Source organism: Salmo trutta, chromosome 23 (assembly GCF_901001165.1).
Source record: "Salmo trutta chromosome 23, fSalTru1.1, whole genome shotgun sequence".
NCBI classification, from domain to species: domain Eukaryota; kingdom Metazoa; phylum Chordata; class Actinopteri; order Salmoniformes; family Salmonidae; genus Salmo; species Salmo trutta.
Genome location: NC_042979.1, coordinates 8,931,214 through 8,954,447, shown reverse-complemented (window position 1 = coordinate 8,954,447; position 23,234 = coordinate 8,931,214). Strand labels below are relative to the sequence as shown.

Sequence of the window (23,234 nt, the reverse complement as noted above, 5' to 3'; positions counted from 1 at the left end):
CTGAAATGATCAGTCATTCAAATTAACATACTTTGTAGGGTTATTCCCCCCAAAAAAATTTATTGGAATTGGACAAGGGATAGTAAATGCTTATATTAATTTGTGCTGCAATTTCACAAGGTGCCATCTTTGTAGGCAATGTCACCATGGAAAACACGAAACCTTCCAGGGCACTCTTCTTGCCGAAGCCTGGGGAAAAACAGAAACTCATGGTTAGTGTGAATAGGGATATGTCCTTTGATAGCCATTTTAAACATGCCTGCATACTAAATAATGACAATAACCTGGCCATATAACTGAAACATTGAAGACACTACCCTCATTCAAGTTCAATAATAAAAAATCTCCCCCAGGCTTGGACGACTAGGTCAGATTGGTAGTAATCATTAAAACAGCCTGCACGCATATCCATATTAAAATATACCCTCTAGGATTACCTGCATCATACTTATGCAATAAGTCACAAGGGGGTGTGGTATATGGCCAATATACCACGTGCCTGGATACAGCCGTAACTGGTATATTGGCCAAATCTCACAAACCCACAAGGTGCCTTATTGCTATTATAAACTGGTTACCAATGTAATTAGAGCAGTAAAAATAAAAGTTTTGGTATACCTTCTGTTATAACACGGCTGTCTGCCAATACCCAGTGAGTTGCTGCACAGCACTGAAGAAATCAAGAGCCTCTCCACAGTTGCTATGATCTATACGGGCCTCCATGTTGTATCAGGGAAAAGTACTGAACTGACCTCCTGGTCCAAGTCACATCCTTTCCACCACCAACAGTATTCTGTTGGATCAGCACCAAAATGTAAGCTTAAAATACAGTACAATCAAAGCTAGTCAAAATACTAATTATAGGCTAATGCACGTCCTCATATTAATGTAATAATAATCACTTTGGTTCATGATGTGAACAGCAGATACAGATTTTAATCATAGGACAAGGAAATGGTCTGTTGGACTCCATGATTTCCTCAAGCAGTTACTGTTCAGAATTATAGTTGTTTGACAGACTAGCCAATTTGATATCTTACCATGAGTCCTGTATCAGTTTGTCATCCATCCTGCAACATTGCATCGGAAGACACTAGAAAAGGCAGCAAATTGATACATTGTTACAACATTCTTGAGTCAAGCATAGGTCAAGCTACAGACCACGTGCAGTCTAGACTTAAACAATTTTAAGCTAGTTACGAGTCCTCATAGTTGTAAAAAATGTAATCACAGAGGTTCATGATGTGAACAGCAAAGATTTAAATCATCGGACAAAGGGATAAGAATCTTTGATATTGATAGCCAATAGTCAACACTGGCTAAAGATAGCGAGCTACTATCAGCATTTGTTAGCAGTAGCTAGCTTTGCTATTAGAGGACTGAAGACAACTTACTGCAAGATCTGCATCAAATACCCAGTCATCATCTCGCCAACAAATGACGAAGTCATTTCTTTATCAAATCATTCTTCAATATCATTTCTTTTTTTCCATCGATGTCACACGACTTGCCAGATTTTCGCTGTACTATTAACCAAAGTGAAATGACCAGACCTCGTGGTGGTAATTTGCGCACGCCTTTTATGTACACCGCAAAGCAATGTGGGAAAAACAAGAGAAAAGGCAGGACTTAAATAAGATGTCTGCTGACAACTCCTAAAATAAATCAATCAAATATGGACATCTATAACAGCGTTTCAATTACAAAAGTGTTAATGTATAGGTTTAAATCGCTTGCAAATCAACCTCATGTCACTGTAAAAAAAAATTCATTGCCGTCAGAAAATAATTTATATAAATCAGAGATCTGACAATATCCAACAGGCTTATGCATTTGTTTGTAAAATATTAATGCAATTTAGTGTACCAATTGAGAAAGAAATTCATACTTAAATGTATAAATTTAATTTGCTTCGTACTTCGCTTACATTACAGTCAACATCTTACATACGCTTTACTGAATATAAATCTTTAAATCTGAAAATAAAAAAGTACTTTAATTCTGTGTGATACTGTGTTATAATCATGAGGATAACGTGAGATAAATCATTCTTGACAGAAAGATGTTTACAAGAACGGTAAAATAAAAACTTTTTTATATATATAAAAAAAAAAAAAAAGAACTTGATTTCACCTAGAAAGTAATACAGGCAATGGTCACGTAACATATACAATCAACCAACCCGGAATACAGCGGAGTACTACAGAGCCATTGCAAATGGTCTTTGAAACATGGAGGTGCAGATTTACACAGATCACTTCAGTATAGTCTAGAAAAAGACTAAGTTCAGTACAGACTCCCTCAGTAAAAAAAAGCCTGTTATTGCAAACATTATGAGAAGGTCCATTGTTTTGTTTAGTGTACATTTATTACTACCAAGTTTCATGGGTTAAGTTTCTCCTGAAATATCTAGATTTGTTAAACTTTTCTGTTTTCCAACAGAGCACAATTTAGCTTGATTGCTATTGATTGATTAATTCTGTTAAATGTCTCACTTCGTGAGAAGACAATCTAAAAAAAATAATTCCCTAACTTTCATCATCAGATTGACGTAGTGAGTTTAGCACCATCACAGGGTTCTGGTTGTGCTCCTCTATTGGAAGCCCTTTGAAAATGTCCCACTTTGTGGGATGACAACGGACAGTAGGGGTGTATTCAATGAGGTGAGACAAATGTTGCGGATAGACATGTAAAACAGAGCATAGAATCCCAATCCTCTACCTAAAATACCATTGTATCGTTTCTACACGGTCCATTTCTATCTGAACGTTCTGTAACATTGCACCCACCTGAACAGGCCACAGAGAAATGTTTATTTTCTAGTATGAATAAAGCTATTTGGGATGCATCATGTCATTCAAACACGCAGACCAATTGTTGATGCTGCTGTACAGCAATTTTGTAATACTTCAGCATCCAGCAACGTTTTCAGTGCATAGGGATGATTACAACTTTGAAAAGCATGTGTGATGGTGTATAACATCTCTTATGGTGAAAAACATGACACACACAAAGTTTGGACGAGGGTCATTTGTCAAACGCCTGCTTGGAAGTACATTTTTTTGTTTTGTTTTTTTTAAACGTGTGTCTTCAATAACATTGCAGGAAAGAACAATAGACAGACAATGTAGTAAAAGTCCTTCAATGCCCTGAGCAGAGTGGAGAACGTAAGGCAAAGGTATCCTGGGGGGGAAATAAGGCTACAATAACTAATAGCAGTATTTTTAAAAACACACGGTCCCAATACACTCAACACATACAGAAAGGGATTGGCTTTGTGAGTAGGGAAATAACTGACCCAAAAGGGTCTTAAAAACATCACTTTCTTTATTCAAAACACTACCCAAAGGCTGTTGAACACACACACTTGATGGGTAGCGTTACAGTGCGACACACAAGAGGCCAAATCATGTGTTGCCTGGTTATCCGTGATGACTTAGTAAAGCACAAAGCTACAGCTTACTGTAGCATAAAGGCACTCTGCAATGCTAAAATAGTTGCAGTGCTTCGGACATACTATGACTAGATTAATTATCCAATCGAACAATCTACCGCTGGTTCTTGACGGTTATCCAACGTGTGCGTGCGTGCTGTTCTCCATGCGTTTGGAAAGAGGCAAATTGATATTCACAAAGTAGTAAAAAAAATAATAATAGGGGCACCTAGCATCCGATATTCATATTTCCCTAATAAAGTGGACAACTTTCATACCCTGACAATGAATTTAGAGTACCATAAGCCATGAGCACTTTAGTAGCGCAAATAACTTAGATTTGATATTGTGAAACCTTACCCTACATGAATGTGTCAGAAACAGTACCCCCCCCCCCCCCAATTGAACAAACCCCCCATACCAAAATACATACTATTTAGTTGTTTAAAAATGTAAAAATGGCAAATGGAATTCTAATCTGTGATAAAAGTCAGTGGGAATGTGTTAGTTGTTCCTAGATATTTTGCAAAGCTCTGAGCACAAGCTGAAACAGAGGTTGAGGAAAATAAATAGTGGGTAACAGTAATAAGATAGTTTCTGTAGAGAGATGGCCATCATGATTAGAACCTGGGTTACTACCTGTAGAAGGCAGGCAGAATGTGACCCTTCTTTCCTCGTCTGCATCCACAACCCTCAGAAATGATTCAAACAGAGGGAGAGGGTGAAAGAGAGGGACATATGCAAACAGAGCCATAATAAGATGGAGAAAATAAATGTGATAAAAAAAGATTTAAAAAAATATCCTATTATCTAAAACAACACCCCTTCCCAAAACACAAACATTTGTTTGTTCCCCCTTGCACCTCTTTCTCTGGCAAGTCTCTCCCACAATCCTTATTTTTTCAGGGAGGCTGGGGGCATGGGGACAGCCCCTTCCTTCAGCCAAGGCTATGCAAAGGCTATTCCCACTAACTGTGAAGGAGAAGCACCAGCTCCAGAGAAATGCACATCCTCCCAACACTAGATCTATGAGGGTGGGTAAACGGTGAGCAGTGCTCAGGACTGTCCTTGCCTCCTAGTGCTGGCTGGGTCTAGCTAGCTAACAATAGACGGGACTGTGCACCACTCTCCACCCTATCCAATGCTAGCACTATAGGGATGGGAGAGAAAGCACATGGGCATGGCTAGCAGTAAGTGGAGCAGACAGACAGTCCACTCCTCTCCCAATGCTTTGCCCAGAGGGTGGGCGAGAGAGATGGCGCCCAGGGCCGACTCCCCTCATCTCCCAGACCCACTGCTCATCTCTGAGACTGGGCGGCTAGCTAGCCAGCCCGGGAGGCAGAGAAACCAAGGACCACTACCACTCACCAGTCCTAATGTTTAGCTCTCAAACTGGGGGAGAGAGGAGGCCACTATTCCCTTCTAGTCTCCCAGCACTAGTTTTCACTGGGCTGGGTGAGAGACATACAGACAGCGAACCCATGGACCTGGTCTAGCAGTTGATGGAGGGACAGTCCGTCTTGCCCGCTGAGCTGATGATTCTCATGAGGCAGCGTCCAAACTCCTCCAGGATCATCCTCTCTGCGGTGGCCTGGGGCTGCTGGATCAGCTCTGCCTGCTCAGCCTGCTCCAGCAGACACTCACACGTGGCCTCTGCCACCTCCTTCGTCACAAATGTAAAAGGCATCCTGGTGGATAGAGGATGAGATCAGCCACTGTTCTACCACAAGATACACAACATAAAGGGGGAGTACAAAGCAGGATAGGCTGAAGAGGGGGAGGCGAGAGGGGTTGAGGCTACACAGAATACATCTAGAGAGGATGGGTGGAGGAGAGGGGGTGAGAAGTTGCAAAGCTAACAGTAATTTACCAAAGTTACCAGAATCGTCAGTAATTTGGGAAATTAAAAGAAAACCTATAGCAATAACTTTGGTAATTTATATAGGAATAACCAAAAAAGGATTCATATATAGTATTATTTTCACACACAGTACCAGTCAAAAGTTTGGACACACCTACTCCTTCCAAGGGTTTTTCTTTATTTTTACTATTTTATACATTGTAGAATAATAGTGAAGGCATCAAAACGATGAAATAACACATATGGAATCATGGAGTGACCAAAAATGTGTTAAACATTTCAAAATATATTTCATATTCTTCAAAGTAGCCACCCTTTGCCTTGATGACAGATTTGCACACTTTTGGAATTCTCTCGACCAGCTTCACCTGGAATGCTTTTCCAACAGTCTTGAAGGAGATCCCACATACGCTGAGCACTTGCTGGCTGCTTTTCCTTCACTCTGTGGTCCAACTCCTCCCAAACAATCTCAATTGGGTGGAGGTTGGGTGATTGTGGAGGCCAAGTCATCTGATGCAGCAATCCATCACTCTCCTTCTTGGTCAAATAGCCCTTACACAGCCTAGAGGTGTGTTTTAGGTCAATGTCCTGTTGAAAAACAAATGATAGTCCCACTAAGCACAAACCAGATGGGATGGCATATCGCTGAATGCTGTGGTAGCCATGCTGGTTAAGTGTGCCTTGAATTCTAAATAAATCACTGACGGTGCTTTGCTGGTGACACTATCACACCTCCTCCTCCATGCTTCACGGTGGGAACCACACATGCGGAGATCATGCGTTCACCTACTCTGCATCTTACAAAGACACGGCGGTTGGAAGCAAAAATCTCAAATTTGGACTCATCAGACCAAAGGACAGATTTCCACCGGTCTAATGTCCATTGCTCGTGTTTCTTGGCCCAAGCAAGTCTCTTCTTATTGGTGTCTTTTAGTAGTGGTTTATTTGCAGCAATTTGACCATGAAGGCTTGATTCACGCAGTCTCCTCTGAACAGTTGATGTTGAGATGTGTCTGTTACTTGAACTCTGTGAAGCATTTATTTGGGCTGCAATTTCTGAGGCTGGTCATTTAATGAACTTGTCTTCCTTTCCTGTGGCGGTCCTCATGAGAGCCAGTTTCATCATAGCACTTGATGGTTTTTACGACTGCGCTTGAAGAAACGTTAAAAGTTCTTGACATTTTCCGGATTGACTGAGCTTCATGTCTTAAAGCAATGATGGACTGTTGTTTCTCTTTGCTTAAATCAAGCTGTTCTTGCCATAATATGGACTTGGTCTTTTACCAAATAGGGCTATTTTCTGTATACCACCCCTAACTTGTCACAACACAACTGATTGCACTTGAGCCATTAAGGAGGAAAGAAATTCCACAAATAAACTTTAACAAGACACACCTGTTAAATTAAATGCATTCCAGGTGACTACCTCATGAAGCTGGTTGAGAGAATGCCAATCGTGTGCAAAGCTGTCATCAAGGCAAAGGGTGGCTAATTTGAAAAATCTCAAATATAAAAATATATTTTGATTTGTTTAACACTTTTTTGGTTACTACATGATTCCACGTGTCTTATTTCATAGTTCTGATGTCTTCACTATTATTATACAATGTAGAAAATAGTAAAAACAAAGAAAAAAAACATGGAATGAGTAGATGTGTCCAAACTTCTGACTGGTACTGTATGTAATTATCTTATGTCATATATTTTACATGTGATAAAACTACACAGTGGGCCAGAGACTATTACAGACTATGATAGTCTGAAGTACCAAAAAGGGCCACTAGATGTTGTTTTTCGATAGATTACATAAAATCCTGGAAAGATAACAAAAATCTGGTAGTTTACTGGTAAACTTAGAAAGCGAGAGGGTGAATCTAGAAAGGTGAGGCTGGAGAGAGTGAGTCTAGAGGGAGTCTTTACCTCCCCCCTCCGCTGGTGATGGACGGGGTGGTCCTTGTGAACAGGTCTGAGATCTGCGACGACAGCTTGGTCTTGGCTGCCGTCTGCTGTTGAACTCTGACCTCAGCTGCGTCGGCCAGGTGCATCAGAGTCTTCCTCTCAGGGCTCTCCTCAAAGTTCTTACAGCCAACACACTTACAGGTAGACGAGCACATGATCTTGGCCTGGCAGAGAGAGAAGAAACAGTAAGGCTGTGTCTCAATGAGGTCAGGTGGGGAATCTTACCCCCGAAAACGATGAACTGAATTAGGTGTGTTACAGCTTGGTTTTACTGCTTGGCTGGAACAAAAGTCATGCGCCCACACCGACAAGTAAGGTCTTCACTCGGGCTGTTACAGTGACCGTGTTATCGCCAGTCACGAGTCACAGTCAAATTCCATGTGACCGTTGAGTCACGATAACCAGGCTTCTCCAAGGCGCACTGATGCCGCTGATGGTCATTAGTAGCCTACCAAACTTGCTAATGGTCTGGTACTCAGCACTCCATTACCCAGGCTATATCATATCCGGCCGTGATTGGGAGTCCCATAGGGCGGCGCACATTTTTATCCTTAAAAACTACCTAGTCCTTGCCGATGACAAGCATACCCATAACGATGCAGCCACCACCATGCTTGAAAATATGCAGAGTGGTGCTCAGTGATGTGTTGTTGGATTTACCCCAAAAATAACACTTTGTATTCAGGACAAAATGTTAATTTATTTGCAGTATTACTTAAGTGCCTTGTTGCAAACAGCCTGCTGTATCACATCTGGCCGTGATTGGGAGTCCCATTGGGCGACACACAATTGGCCCAGCGTCGTCCAGGTTTGGCCGGAGTAGGCTGTCATTGTAAATAAGAATTTGTTCTTAACTGACTTGCCTAGTTCAATAAAAGGTTAAACAAAAACATTTAAAAATCGAATCACTCTGACATCAATGCAAATGCCATCGAAAATCAAACCAAACACTTCATGAGAGCCCTGGCATTCAGTTTGAGTGGAATAGGATCACCTGCTGTGCAGGACCTCTGAAACAGGGTTGGAGAGCCCATAGCCTAGTGAAACATGTGATCTTATAAGCAGCCATTGCGCAATCGTGTGTGAAAACAGAGTTTTGACTGGCCACTATTTAAAAGAGGATCCCAGCTTTCTCGTGCTGCTATATTTATTGCTCAATTCTTAAAATTAAGCACATAAATCTGCTTTACAACCACCTGGTATATTAAAAACAACCTCTATTTGCAGGCTACGGATTATGTTTTTTTTGTGGAATATTCTAAATAAAAAATAAGAATAGATTCAATTAAGAATAGTCTGATGGGTGAGAATATTATCAAGTGCTTGTCAAATTGTGAATGGGAGACTGATGAAGTGTGTGCAGCTTGTGCAAGAAACAGAGCAGAGCGCATGCCTTTCATGTGACCCCCCCCAAAAAAAACCTTACAACTTTTAAAATGTAGATGTTCCAAAGGTCTGCATCAGTGTCTTTTAGGCTGTGTGTGGAAGCCAGGAGATGCTAAATGTGTTTGTTAATTAACGGTCAATTACCGTGAGACCGGCAGTTATTTGCTTGACAGTTAAAGGCTGACAAAATGTCATGACCGCCACAGTCCTAGTCTTCACATCGTTTCCTACCTTTTATCTACAGTGATATCAAAAGATTGGACAAGTGAAAGTAAGATGGAATAGAACAGTAGAGAATACAACTTTAACATCCACCCGTAGAAGGACAGGTATGTTGGTGAGAGAGAGAGATGGAGGCCCACCTCGTAACACTCGCAGTAGTTCTTCAGGCATCCTGAGCGTTTACAGTTGCAGCCTTTGCTGTGTCTGCGGTCCGACTCGCCCTCTTTACCTTTACCGATCTTCGGCTTGAACGCCTCCGGGTTACGGTCCAGACACGCCTGGGGGAAATAATACACCCCTTTTAAAACAACTCTTTACACAAGTAGTCAGATACAACTGATGGTTACTTTTAACATAAGACCAAATGATAACACTAATCAAGGCCTATTAGCCACGCAAAGCTTTTCTCCACACAAAAACCAAAACAAATAAGGTGACAGAGTCGAATGTGATTTGTCTTGTGGTGGCGGCCCGTTCCTCACCTTGATGGCTTTAGCTCGCTCAGTCTCGTGTTCCAGGTTGTTGAAGCAGTTGGTACAGTTACAGTTCTGACAGAACTCCCCGTTGGCAAAGCAGTCACAGTACCTGCAGAGAGCAATACCACATTCAGAGGTTATGCTCATCTCCATGATGTCTACACTCTAAATACAGGATTTTTCTTTTTTTAAAGCAGGAATTCTGTTGCACAGTTGCGTGGGTTGGAGTTCCCTGTAAGTTATAGTACATACAGTTTGAGACACTGCGACTTGTTGCAGTTGCAGGGCTTCCGTGGTCTGGAGGCAGCGTCTGATGTTGATAAACTGTGGGAGGAAGGAATACGCGTATGATTAGTCAGCGCATTAACAACGTGGACAAACAATCTGTCGATGTGCCTTTGAGCAAGGCACTTAAGCCCAATTTGCTCCAGGGGCGCAGCACTACTGTGGCTGACCCTGTAAAACAACATTTCACTGCACCTATCCAGCGTATGTGACAACAAAACATGAAATACAGTGAGCTCCACAAGTATTGGGACAGTGACAAATCTGTTGTTGTTTTGCCTCTGTACTCCAGCACTGCGGATTTGAAATGATACAATGACTAAATTCTAAGTAAGAATAGAATATGTTTCTAAACACTTCTACACAAATGTGGATGCTACCATGATTACAGATAATCCTGAATAATGAAGAGTGAAAAAGTTACACACCAAATATCATACACACCCCCCCCAAAAAAATATGCAAATTTCCCGTTATTGGAATGGTGAGAGGTTAGCATGTCTTGGGGGTATGATCATCATTATTCATGATTCATTCAGGATTATCTGCAATCATGGTAGCATCCACATTCATGTAGAAGTGTTTAGAAACATTTTACTCTTATTTCCAAGAAAAGTGACTCCAAAATGGCACAATACATTATTTACCATTAATTTCCATTGGGCCAAAAAAATTACCTGGAAAACAACCAAATTAAACAGCAAATGCATCTAACAAATTTGTAGTCACCCACTTGATGTAGTCATTGCATGCTATGAAAATGGGACCACAAATACTGAACTTTGTACTACTTTAATGCACATAAGTGAATTTGTCCCAATACCTTGGTCCCATAAAATGATGGGACTAGGTACAAAGTATTGTAATTTTGAAAATACCCTCAAATTAAAGCTGACAGTACATTTTAGCCTCATAGTCAGTGTAATTTCACTTTTGGAGCTCGGTAAATAAATAAACATAGCATAGCTTGATCGCAAACCGCATTTTTACTGACAAGGACTTCTTTCCAATCAAAGCACAGATCATATCCAGTTGGAGACTTCCACTGTGTGATGCTTTGCTGTGCTCACCCATTGAGAGGCAGTCTGGCCTGAGTCTGGATGCCTGTAGGGTTGGGGAACCCAGAGCTGCTGGCCAAAGTCACATACGCAGACTGTTGGAGCTGAACGGAAGCAAGAGAGACGTGAGAACACGGACACACACGTTTAAAATACCTCTAACATACAACCCAGCACTATACCTGCGTGACATAATGTGCGGGCAGCACAGCATAGCCCATGTTCCCAGACCCAGGCGCCAGCACGGTGCCCGGGGGTAGGTTGGTGAGGTTGGGCTGGATCTGGGGCAGCGGCGTGGCGGGCATGATCAACCTCTGCTGGGTCTGGGTAGTCAGTAACTGGCCCGACGACGTCAGGGGCTTGGGCACCACCTGAGAGAGGGGGAGAGTAATGAAGGTTAGTTAAATTACACTACATTAATTGAGAGTGCATGTCTGTAGCTGTTGTGGCCGAGTGAATGAATGAGTAGGGGAACAATTCCATCTGTAAGTAATGTGTGTGTTTCACCTGCTTCATGGTCTGTGCTGGGATGATGGGGACAGACATCCTGACTTGGGCTGTGTTGACCACCATGGGCTTGGCTGTGGAAGGAAGAGAGGTCATATGAAAGCACACTATGGTAAATGCTTCTCTATATTATGACTCTGTTTGGACCTACAAGACTACCCCTGACAGTCTCTACGGATGGTCAATCAATCAATCGTAATTTTACATCAACAGATGTCACAAAATGCTATGGATGGTGAGTCTGTCTCCTACCGGTCATGGATGAGTTGGTGCAGTGGCTGCCGGCCTGTCCCGTGCTGCTGCCCGTGGTGGCAGTGACCAGCCTGACGTAGTGGAAGCGGCTGCCTGGCACCTGGATCTGCTGCACGTTGGACGAGGTGGACAGGGGGAAGATGGTCTTAAACTGGGGGCCGCCCACCGTCACAGTCTGCACCGGCTTCATGGGCTGTGAGGAGAGAGGAGGGGGGAAAAAATGGTCAGGGTCAGCAGTAGCATGTCTGATTCAAATTATCAAGGGCTTGGTGATTAACTTGGCGGCCTTGTGGTTAGAGTATTTTTTTTTAATTTCACCTTTAATTAACCAGGTAGGCCAGTTGAGAACAAGTTCTCATTTACAACTGCGACCTGGCCAAGATAAAGCAAAGCAGTGCGACAAAAAAACAACAAAAGAGTTACACATAGGATAAACAAAAAGTACAGTCAATAACACAATAGAAAAATCGAGATACAGTGTGTGCAAACGGAGTAAGGCTACTTTTCGGTGATAAGTTGGCTAGTTGAATCAGGTGATCCTGTGCTTGAATAGAACCAAAAAAATGTGCAGTCCTGAGGCTGGGGTCCCAGAGGGCCAGAGAAACTGTTAGAGAGGTTAGTTTTACCTATGCAGTAGAATGGCTGGAGACTACCTTGGCTGGAGAGGTGGCTGTAGACTGTTGTACTAGTATCTGCTGTCCCAGGTGGGCCATGTTGAGCGGCAGAGACACTGACTTCTGAGGGGAGTTGGGTACCTGGGAGGCCACCGACACCACTGTCAACTGTTACACAAAAAGAAAACAGTATCGGTTTAAGTCATGAAATCCAAACGCAAAATGGGGAAAACTGCAATGGGTCTCTCTCTCCCTCACTCAAAGTGGGGTCAGAGGGATTGAGTGGCAGCATGTCTGACTTTGCTAGGTGACTTGAGGGGGGAGATGGCAATCTTGCTGCTGGAGCTGAGGGTCTCAGAGAGAGTGATGGTCCGCGGGGAGGTCACTGGGCTGCTCGTGGACAGGACTCGACCTGGGAGGTGGGGTTGGGGGAGGGCACAGAATCACAACGATGAGGTCAGAACCAGGGACAGGGGTCAAAGTCTACATACATTTCTATGGCTCAAAGCGGTTATGACACAGTTATAACTCGGGCTGTACGTTCAATGATTACACAGCTTACAAACACGTGATGGTGATTACCTGTAATGACATTGGATACTGATGTCTGGGCGGTCAGACCTTTGTTGTTGACAGCTTTAGTGATGATGAACTTGATTGGTCCAGCTGATGACACCTGCGTTTTCTTTGCAATCTGTTGGCAAATACATTCATTGACCTTCACTGTACAAACTACAGCAAAGAAGAGACCTACACATGAAGCTGGCCAAATCACCAGCAAACCTCCAAAAAGGTAACCTGTGGCTACATTAATCTCCTCAATACAAAATGTGTACACAGCTGAGCACAGACAAACAGGTCAACAAACAAGTAAACAAATCAGGCCTCGGGCCTCCCGAGTGGCGCAGCGGTCTAAGGCACTGGATCGCAATCTGTGTCACCACAGATCCTGGTTCGATCCCAGGCTGTGTCGCAGCCGGCCGCGACCCGGGAGACCCATGAGGCGGCACACAATTGGCCCAGCGTCGTCCGGGTTAGGGGAGGGTTTGGCCGGCCGGGTTGTCCTTGTCCCATCGCGCTCTAGTGACTCCTGTGGTGGGCCGGGCGCAGTGCACGCTTGCCAGGTGTACGGCGTTTCCTCCGACACATTGGTGCGGCTGGCTTCCGGGTTAAGCAAGCATTGTGTCGAGAAGCAGAGCGGCTTGGCAGGGTCGTGTTCCGGAGGACGCACGGCTCTCAACCGTCACCTCTCCCGAGTCCGTACAGTAGTTGCTGCGATGGAACAAGACTAACTATCAATCGGATATCGCGAAATTGGGGAGAAAAATCTAATAAAATTACAAAAATGTCAGGTCTCACCTGAACAGTCTTCAGCTGCTGGGCCTGCAAGGTGGACACCTGACTGGCCGAGCTGACCGCCTGCCCCACCATGACTGGCTTCAGGTCTGTCCTCCCCCCTATTGTCAGCACCTTGAAATGCTGCGGGTGGGCCTTGGCCTCCCCCTGACCTGAGCCAGGCTTGGAGCCCGTGTGGGGCAGCTGCAGCACAATAGACTGGCCTGACTTGCCTATGGCCGTCACCATGAACTTCTGGCCCCCTGGAGTGATAGTGGTGGTGCCTGGGGACCTGGTGGTGTCTGCTCCCGGGGATGAGGCCACCTTATTGAGGATGATCTGGTGGTTGGCTGAGAGCTTCTGTAAGCCCCCCGAGGTGAGACTGACCACGCCCGGGCTGGTAGAGGTGAGGGTGGAGGCTGTGGCGGGTCGGAGGGTAAGGGGGGAGGATGAAGCTATGGATGGGGTGAGGAGGAGCTGAGTGGCAGAGGTGGTGCTACAGAGTGTGGAGTCTGTGGTGATGGAGGTGGTCAGGGCCTGGGTCCGCTGGGTCGGAGTGGCATCCGAACACAGGCTAACGATCTCTGGGACGGCGAGAACATCTGTTTCCATGGGGATTGGTGCATCGTCGCTGGGCTGTGATTGGCCAGAGGCTGTAGGGGACTCGGCCGGGGGGTCGTCGTCCATGACGATGGCCTCGGTGTCCATTATCTCGTCAGGGAGGAGGATGTTCAGCTCTGGCGACACCACATCCATGTCTCCAGGTTTACACTCAGCTCAAATCAGTCGCTGCAGGAGACAAAACGGGGTACATTAGAATGTCAGTCCAATAAGAATGTCAGTCCAAATAATTTATTAGAAGCATCAAACACCTTTTCTGGTACTTTCCTTTCATATCAAGGAAAGTACCAGTACACACAAAAAACGACAGAAATAGCTGCAGCAACTTTTGGGATATAATCAAAACATGCATTTCCAACCAGAGGTTTTTAGATCCTGCTTGGTGCCAATAAGCAATTGATAGGCAACCAAGAACAATTGCAAAAGTATTTTATATGTAGAAAAAAAGTTAAATAAAGTGAGATGCCTAAAACTGAATTACCTTTTTCCAATTCCTGCATATAAACAAGTGTTGATGTTTGCATATAACGGTGTGGATGTTGCGCACACACACTACTGCAACGACACGAGAAGGTGCAAACCCAACACTATTGATTTGAAGGATGTCATTGTCATATACAGTCCAAAACATGTAGTGTGTGACATCAGTAAATATATTGAGATGCATAGATCTGCTATCAATAACGCAAGACTCAAGAGCAAATCCACCAAATAGTTTCAAAGACAGCGATGAATTTCATAAGAAATGAAAAGTTTGGTACACACATAGGCAATGGAACATCGAGTATCTGACGTTACAGAAATATATAATCATAAATGATATGTTTAAATAGCTATCCAACATTTCTAATGCTAAGTTAAATGCGGTAGTGTAGCCAGCCACCAAGAACAATACCACATTTTTTTGTTTATGTAACGACATTATGACCCGAACTCTTTGATTACAATACTACATTAAAAGCTTACTTTGCAACAAAGTCCACCTGATTTCGAACGGTATAAATTAGAATTTAGCTAGCTAGCTAACTAACATGTCATCGATTGTGTTGATAGCTAGTTAGCTAGCTAACATAGCTAGCTTGGCTAGGCCGCTTCGGACATCCAAGAGAATAACAATCTTTGTCCTACCTCCGCCGTACTCCAAATAAGACAGATGGTACACTATACAAGTCGATAAACTACGGGGTATCGATGTTCATCTTCTCAATTTTCTATAAGATATATGTTGGGGCCTGATTCTTGTTTTCTCAACTAAGCAGCCTGTCAAAACCATAAACTGGTGACAGGAGCAACACTATGAAAACGACCAGCTAGCTAGCTCCGTTTCTATTTTCAGGCCGGGGTTGGATTTCGAAAGATCCGCCATTTTCACCTCGTCATCAGTTAACTAAAGAGATGAGAGGAAGATATAGCAATGGAGATGAACGCCCATGCCATGTATCTTGTTTACCAATGAAGTAATGGTGGTACCGTTTGCAATATTAAGAGAGTACTCCGCGTTGTCACATAACGTTACAACCCATATTATCTTGTAAATATTTACATGGTACTCTGTGTAAAACTACACAGTGAATAACGACACGAATAATACATCTACATTATTGTCCATTGGTAATCATCTGTGGTGAACTGTTATTTTGTGCTTTGGGGAAAAAAATATTCACATGTAAAATAAACAAATTTCATTAGAACAACCCTTTTTACAGTCATTTGTCACAGAACAACACCCCAGAAACCTTGATATAGAAAGTGGGATATGACCTTCCTTGGGAAAAAAAGCAACCTTAGAGGAACCAAGCCCGAGGCGAGAATCAGACCATTTGACAGTCGAAGCCCCAGCTGCTTTCAAGCCAGTTCACCAAGCAGACAGTAAGCAGACCAGGAGGGTATTTTTCCGGCTTGCCAAAATTGAATAGACAGGATAACTGCAGTGGAAAACCCCCCTGCAAGCTAAGCCCTAACTACAAACTGGGCGAACGAAATCATAACATTACTCTCCATTTGTCAGGGTGCTGGAAACAAGCTGCATTTGTAATGTGATGTCATTAAATATTAAATCACACAAAGTTAGTCTGAATAATCAATGTCATTCTCAAACATCAGCAAATGCAGCTATGTAACGTTGATAATAGTCACCTTTATTTGAATGAATGGTAAATAAATGTGTTATAATGTGCCTATGCATGTTTTCTAACTTCATATCGCTTCTACAACAGTTGTCCTATGCTAAGTTAGCTAGTTAGCATAAGGTATCTTCCTATGCAGCTAACTAGCTGTCTGCTAACTGGCCAAATGGACATAATCAGCTGTTAGCTAGCAAGCCTGGCCATCAGCTAACTCATTAGCATGTTGGCTAACATTATTTTGCCCCTTTCACACAGCGAATAGATTCTTACGTGGCTTGTTTTCCTCCTCGGTGCAACACTTTTGGTGACACGAAACGTGTTAACGCACACACTCCTTCGCTGTTCCGTACAGGCGGAGCAACATCTCGGTAAAACCCACAGAAACGTAGACGATTGTTCAAAATACCGCGCCTAGCACCATTTCACCCCTACCATCCCATAATAATGTTACGCCCTCCTTGACAACCACACTGCGCGTCATCGATAGCGCTACAACAAAGGAGTGCGTTCGTAAATTAACTCTGGCTGTCTACTCTTATTCCTGAGCAAGCTTGTCAGAGTGTGCCAGAGCCATTTACGAATGCGCAATGCCCGTTGAATATGACGGGTTTCAGTAAACGTCGACAAAAAACGTAATTCAATTGCTGCTAGCATCACATTTACAGTCACCAACGTTATAGGGTGTGTTCGTAAATTCAATGTGGCCATCTACTCCGATTTCAGACAACTATCGTCTGAGTGTGCCAGAGCGCAGAATAACATGCATTTATGAACGCTGAACACCCGTTGAATATAGCCAGTGTCGGTAAACGTCGGCAAAAAAAGCGAATTAAATTGTTGCCAGCAGCACAGTTACGTCACCAACGCTCTGGATAACATCAAAACAGCTCTGCTAGGCCTGGTAAAATGGCCAGAGTGAGGTGTTCTCTCATTTATTTGTGTCTGGAAGTAGCTAGCAAGCTAGCCAACTTTAGACAGCTTGGGAGTCCAGTGTTGGAAGCGCTCTAAATTTAGGAATGTACAATCTTGGCAATGCCCTGAATTTATGAATGCCCAGACTGCACTCTGAGCGCACTCTGTCACTCTAAAGTGAATTTACGAACACACCCTCAGCAAGTGCACAAAAATAAAAGATTTTGGAATATAAAGGAACAATTACGTATTTGCTCACATTTAACCGCTGATGTGACAACATGTAAATATAGTAGTCTTAATGTAATCATTAAATCTCAAACACTGAATTCACTATAACCCCATATTTCACACTGTGGCTCTGGGACCTCTCTTCCCTGTTGGTCCTCCAGGCTCTTTGTACCACACTGCTCCTGTGACAGAGATAGAGAGATGGGCCCAGGGCCGGCCCGCTCATAAGGCAGGTTTAGGCGGCCGCCTATGGCGGCAGATTGACGAGGACGGATTTTCTGAGCTAAATTGACCAAGACACACATCCAACAAGACATAAAACCTCACATAATTCTGCCCCAAAACAATGAGAATTTCTTTCAACCAGTGGCATATGGGTTTTTTGGTGACCGCTGATGACGTCCTGTGATAAGCCGTGCCCAATTTAAAGGCAGAGACACAAACATATTTAGTGCGTCTATTCCCAGCGCGCCTCTCCAGGGTGCTGTTGGAGAGACACATCGCCGCAACGATCCAAGACCCATGGTGCGGCACACAATTGCCCCCCATCGTCTGGGTTAGGGGAGGGTTTGGCCGGCAGGGATGTCCTTGCCCCATCGAGCACTAGCGACTCCTGTGGCAGGCCGGGCGCAGTGCATGCTGACACGGTCACCAGGTAGACAGTGTTTCCTCTGACACATTGGTGCGGCTGGCTTCCGGGTTAAGTGGGCACTGTGTCAAGAAGCAGTGCGGCTTGGTTCGGTTGTGTTTCGGAGGACGCACGGCTCTCGACCTTCACCTCTCCCAAGTCAATATCGGAGTTGCAGCAATGAGACAACACTGTAACTACCAATTGGATGCCACGAAATTGGGGAGAAAACGGGGTTAAAAAAATAGATTAAAATTAAATTAAAACATTTAAATTATTTTGTCTGGCTTGGACCAGTCTTGATTTGGCCCAAACAATTACGTATTTTCAACTTTATTTCAGAACCGAAAATTAACCTGATTTCAAGGTCCGGAAAATACGCATTTTCAAAGTCTGGAAAATAAAAAAGAAATGCAACTTTCATTCAGAACCTAAATTGAACTTAACTTCAACGAGTGGCGGTGGCTGACATTTAAGATGAGGGAGGACATTTGTTTTAATTAGCATGGCCTTATTTCTATTACAGCATATTGGATGACTGTCATTCATATTCCATTCACCCAGTTCAATTTAACATCGATAGGTTTAGGCTACTACATGATACTCAAATTGTCCCTATACCCATCATGAGGTTGCTACAACCTAGCCTATGAATGAAAGTTTACAACGTAGGTGCACACAAATCTTGAAAATCCCCCAGGCAGGCCAGTCATTAGTGGTAATGAAAGTCTGACAGAACCCATCTCTAAGTACATTGATTACTTTATTAAGCCTTTTCTGACGTCACTCCCAGCCTATCTTCAAAATACCACAGATGTGTTGAACAAAATTAAGGAATTGAATAATATAGGTACAGCTTCCTTTTTAGTCACCATGGATGTGGAGTCTCTTTACACCACCATTGAACATGAACAAGGTTTGGCAGCTATGCACCATTTCTTGAGTACCCGACCTGAAACTGAGATGCCTCCTACAGAATTCATTGTCTCACTGACTGAATGGACTCTTAATCATAACATCTTTATCTTTCAGGACCGTATTTTTAAACAGGTCAAAGGATGTGCCATGGGAGCTTGCTATAGCCCTTCCTATGCTGGTTTGATGACTTCATTTTGGATCCTTCTAATAACCATTTCTTTGACCGGATTATATGGTGGGGACGCTATATTGATGATGTTTGCCTTTTTTGGTCCGGCTCAGAAGATGAACTTATTTCCTTCCACCAATACCTTAACAGCATTAACCCTAACATCAAACTAACTATGGAGTATAGCAAGGATAACATTCATTTTTTGGACCTCGACATCAGTAAAAATGACAAAGGTTGTTTGCACACATCAATCTTTAGGAAGCCTACAGATGGGAATACCATTCTGAGAGCAGACAGCTTTCACCCCAAAAGGCTAAAAGAGAATATTCCATATGGCCAATTTCAAAGAGTCCGCAGAATTTGCGATCAGGAAACAGACTATGTTGTCAAATCTGCTGAATTGGAGAATCGTTTCTTGAATCGGGGCTACAGCGTCCAGTTCCTGAAAGATGCAGGTATAAGGGCTGGATTACTTGACAGAGAGAACTTGTTGCGAAGGGGAGTGCCTCGTGATGCATCAGAGAGAGTGTATTTTGTTACAAAATACAGCACTGAAGCAGAGAACATTAAAAGAATCATTAAAAATAATTGGGGAATCATCCAAAGTGATACGCTACTACGCCAAGTCTTTCCTGAGCCACCAGTCATAAGCTTTAAGAGATGTCCTACCCTAAAGGACAAATTAGTCCACAGTTATCTTCCGGGTGACTCTCAAAAAACTTGGCTTGGCCACAAACCCAAGGGCTCTTTTAAATGTAACCAGTGCAACCATTGCAGAAATATTGCACAGAAAAAGTATTTCGTTGATACAGCTTCCAAAATGGAGTATTACGTCAAGCATTTCATTAACTGCAAAACCACTCATGTCATCTATAGATTGGAATGTCCACAGTGCAAGGTGTTCTATATTGGACGGACAAAGAGACGCCTTCAAGATCGCCTAGCGGAACACAAGTACGCCATACGGGTAGGCAATGAAGACTACCCCATGGCAAGGCACTACAAGTCCTTACACCATGGCAACCCTGCCTCCCTACAAGCTATGGGTATTGATCATATCCCGGCCTCTATTAGAAAAGGGGACCGCCTTAAACAGTTAAACCAAATGGAAAGTTTTTGGATTTACAAACTACAGGCCACTAAATACCCGGGTTTGAATGAAGATATGGATTTCTCACCCTTCCTGTAGGGTTGTGATGGGTACATTTGCTGTCATCTAGTGGATATCTTTGCTCAATTGCCCTCAGCTATGTTTAGACTCTTGTTGTTCATGTTTTGCTGTGTTCTAGTGTACTATGGAATGTATTGCTTTCTTATTCTTGACACTTCGCCCAGACATATTTAAGGTTAGAACTACCTTTCTAAGTGTTCTGATACTTCTAGTTTGGAGTTACATTTTTATGATAACATAGCTACAGCATTTCACTTTAAAGTGTGTATACTATTGCTTACTAGGTGTGTCCAATCAATTTTAACCACTCCCCCTTCTAATTAGGGTTAATTGGAAAAGCTGTTAAACAGAGAACATTGTATTATTTCTTTGTACACCCTGATGAAGGCCATGCAGCCGAAACGCGTCGGTTTTTTAAAAACATTGTTTCTATTGAACATGCCATACTAATAAAGGCATTTTAATCAATTATATGAAGAGTGCCTTGGTCCTCCTTTCTTTTTGAAGACCAACTCAACCCTTTTACCAAAGAGCACCTTCTGTCTACCAACATTTACTATTGTGTACCTTAGTAGCGCTTCCCTTCCTCCTCTTTCTACTAGTAGGTGCACACAGGTCGAGAATTCTTTTAGAGGTGACAGACAGTGACACATGGACAGACAGTGACACATTCAACACTTGAATGTGCACCCTCTACCTGCATCTAGCTAATATAGGGTGTAATCATTAGTCCACATTTGCAAACAAGCATTTCTACTGGAAAAATTCAGGTAAGTTTATCCCCATTTTGTTCTGTTTAATAAGCGTTTTTCAACAGAATCGGCGGAATGAATACTCCCCTGATCACCCGTAAACACAGTTCACTTTCATAGCAGCCACGTTGTTTTCCTTCTCGCCTCTATGCGCTATCCTCCTCTCACCTTTTCCCTTAGCTTGTGGACTTCAATGCAAAATACATCAGCTGTATGTGACCAGGCAAAAAAACCTTTCCAAGCCAAATCATATAATAACCGCTGCACACAGCCTACTTCGTTGTCACCATATTTGCTAAAGTAACGTCATAGTCAACATAGCTAACAGAACTATCACGTTAGTAAACCCGCTACAATCATGAAGTAATGTTACAGTGTACAGTCAGTAAGCAGTTTAGCAGTTACACTGGCAGTCCCCAGTGGCAATACATTTGTAAAACCAAAAGCTTCCCTTGACTTGGAAGAGTTCCAGTGTTGTGTTGGATAGTCATAGCCAGCTAGCTAACATAGCATCCATCTGTTTGAGCCAGGTGTTTGAGTAGGCTAAACTAGCTAGCTGTATTTTCTAGCTAAGTAAGTGAACATGAAAGAGACAAAAATTACAAAGCTCTATCTCTTTCTTCGTTCTCCTTCATTTTTGAAGAAATTGATTTGTTAAAATCTGTTCAACTGTTGTTTTTCTCTCTTTTTTTAGTCAACTACTCACCACATTTTATGCACTGTGCAGTGCTAGTTAGCTGTAGCTTATGCTTTCAGTCCTAGATTAATTCTCTGATCCTTTGATTGGGTGGACAACATGTAATTTCATAGTGCATGAGCTTTGATAAGTTGGAGGACATCCTCCGGAAGTAATTCCATTTATGGGAGGGGGTGAGAACCATGAGTCTCTTTGTTGTTGTATTGAAGTCAATCTACCCAGAGGAGGAAGGAAGCTAGCTTTCCTCCGGCTACACCACAGAGTGCTGCTGAGGCTACTGTAGACCTTTATTGCAAAACAGTGTGTTTTAATCAATTATTTGGTGACATGTGAATATATTTAGTATAGTTTTATCTAAATAGGATAACTTTCTATATATTTTACTGTTTTTATTTTTATGAAATTCACTGAGGAGGATGGTCCTCCCCTTCCTCCTCAGAGGAGCCTCCACTGACTTAAACATCTGGAAAAATACATATTTTAGACGTCTTTTCAACGTCATTTTGCTTACTGGGACTATTCTAGTAGGGGCAGCCATTTTTCTGTCTTGCCTAGGGCAGTGCTTGAGGCGTCACTACAGACCCGGTTTCGATCCCAGGATGTGTTACAACCGGCTGTGACCGGAAGTCCCATAGGGCAGTGCGCAATTGGCCGAACATCGTCCGGGTTTGGGGAGGGTTTGGCCGGGGGGGCTTTACTTGGCTCATCGCACTCTAGCGACTCCTTATGGCAGGTCGGCACCTGCAGGGTGACTTCGGTAGTCAGTTGAACGGTGTTTCCTCCGACACATTGGTGCGGTTGGTTTCAGGGTTAAGCGTTATGAAGCAATGTTTTAGAGGATGTATGACTCGACCTTTGTTTCTCCCAACCCAGTTGTGGAGTTGGATTGCAATTGGACATTTTTGCAAATGTCTAAAAAATAAAAACAGAATAACCTTATTTACATAAGTATTCAGACCCTTTCGAGCTCAGGTGCATCCTGTTTCCATTGAGATGTTTCTACAACTTGATTGGAGTCCACCTGTGGTAAATTCAATTGATTGGACATGATTTGGAAAGGCACACACCTGTCTATATACGATCCCACAGTTGACAGTGCATGTCAGAGCAAAAACCAAGCCATGAGGTTGAAGGAATTGTCCGTAGAGCTCCAAGACAGGATTGTGTCAAGGCACCGATCTGGGGAAGGGTACCAAAACATTTCTGCAGCATTGAAGGTCCCCAAGAACACAGTGGCCTCCATCATTCTTAAATGGAAGAAGTTTGGAACCACCAAGACTCCAAGACCCTGATGCTCACTCTGACAGAGCTATAGAGTTCCTCTGTGGAGATGGGAGAACTTTCCAGAATGACAACCATCTCTTCAGCACTCCACCAATCAGGCCTTTATTGTAGTGTGGCCAGACAGAAGTCACTCCTCAGTGAAAGGCACATGACAGCCCGCTTGGAGTTTGCCAAAAGGCACCTAAAGACTCTAAGACCATGAGAAACAAGATTCTCTGGGCTGATTACACCAAAATTGAACTCTTTGGCATGAATGCCAAGTGTCACGTCTGGAGGAAACTTGGCACCATCCCTACGGTGAAGTGTGGTGGCAGCATCATGCTGTCGGGATGTT

The 23,234-nt window shown here is 43.2% G+C and overlaps 1 protein-coding gene across 3 annotated transcripts; it reads right to left on the bottom strand.

The window, feature by feature from the left end:
- Positions 1-28: 28 nt before the first annotated feature.
- On the bottom strand, positions 29-16,610 carry LOC115159237 (protein lin-54 homolog). 3 transcript variants are annotated; one of them, XM_029708743.1, is made up of 17 exons: positions 16,406-16,610; positions 13,413-14,177; positions 12,636-12,747; positions 12,353-12,465; positions 12,093-12,221; positions 11,440-11,632; positions 11,188-11,261; positions 10,863-11,051; positions 10,693-10,784; positions 9,590-9,661; positions 9,344-9,446; positions 9,002-9,139; positions 7,215-7,417; positions 1,395-5,121; positions 1,041-1,093; positions 619-793; positions 29-189 (listed from the first exon to the last, which is right to left on the bottom strand). In XM_029708743.1, exons 2-14 carry the CDS (start codon positions 14,142-14,144, stop codon positions 4,926-4,928), a joined length of 2,346 nt encoding a protein of 781 aa, XP_029564603.1. In that variant the 5' UTR covers positions 14,145-14,177; positions 16,406-16,610; the 3' UTR covers positions 29-189; positions 619-793; positions 1,041-1,093; positions 1,395-4,925. The 3 variants fall into 3 exon arrangements, with proteins under 3 accessions (XP_029564603.1, XP_029564604.1, XP_029564605.1); XM_029708744.1 differs by lacking the exon at positions 16,406-16,610 and adding an exon at positions 15,138-15,457; XM_029708745.1 differs by lacking the exon at positions 16,406-16,610 and adding an exon at positions 14,976-15,073.
- Positions 16,611-23,234: the final 6,624 nt, after the last annotated feature.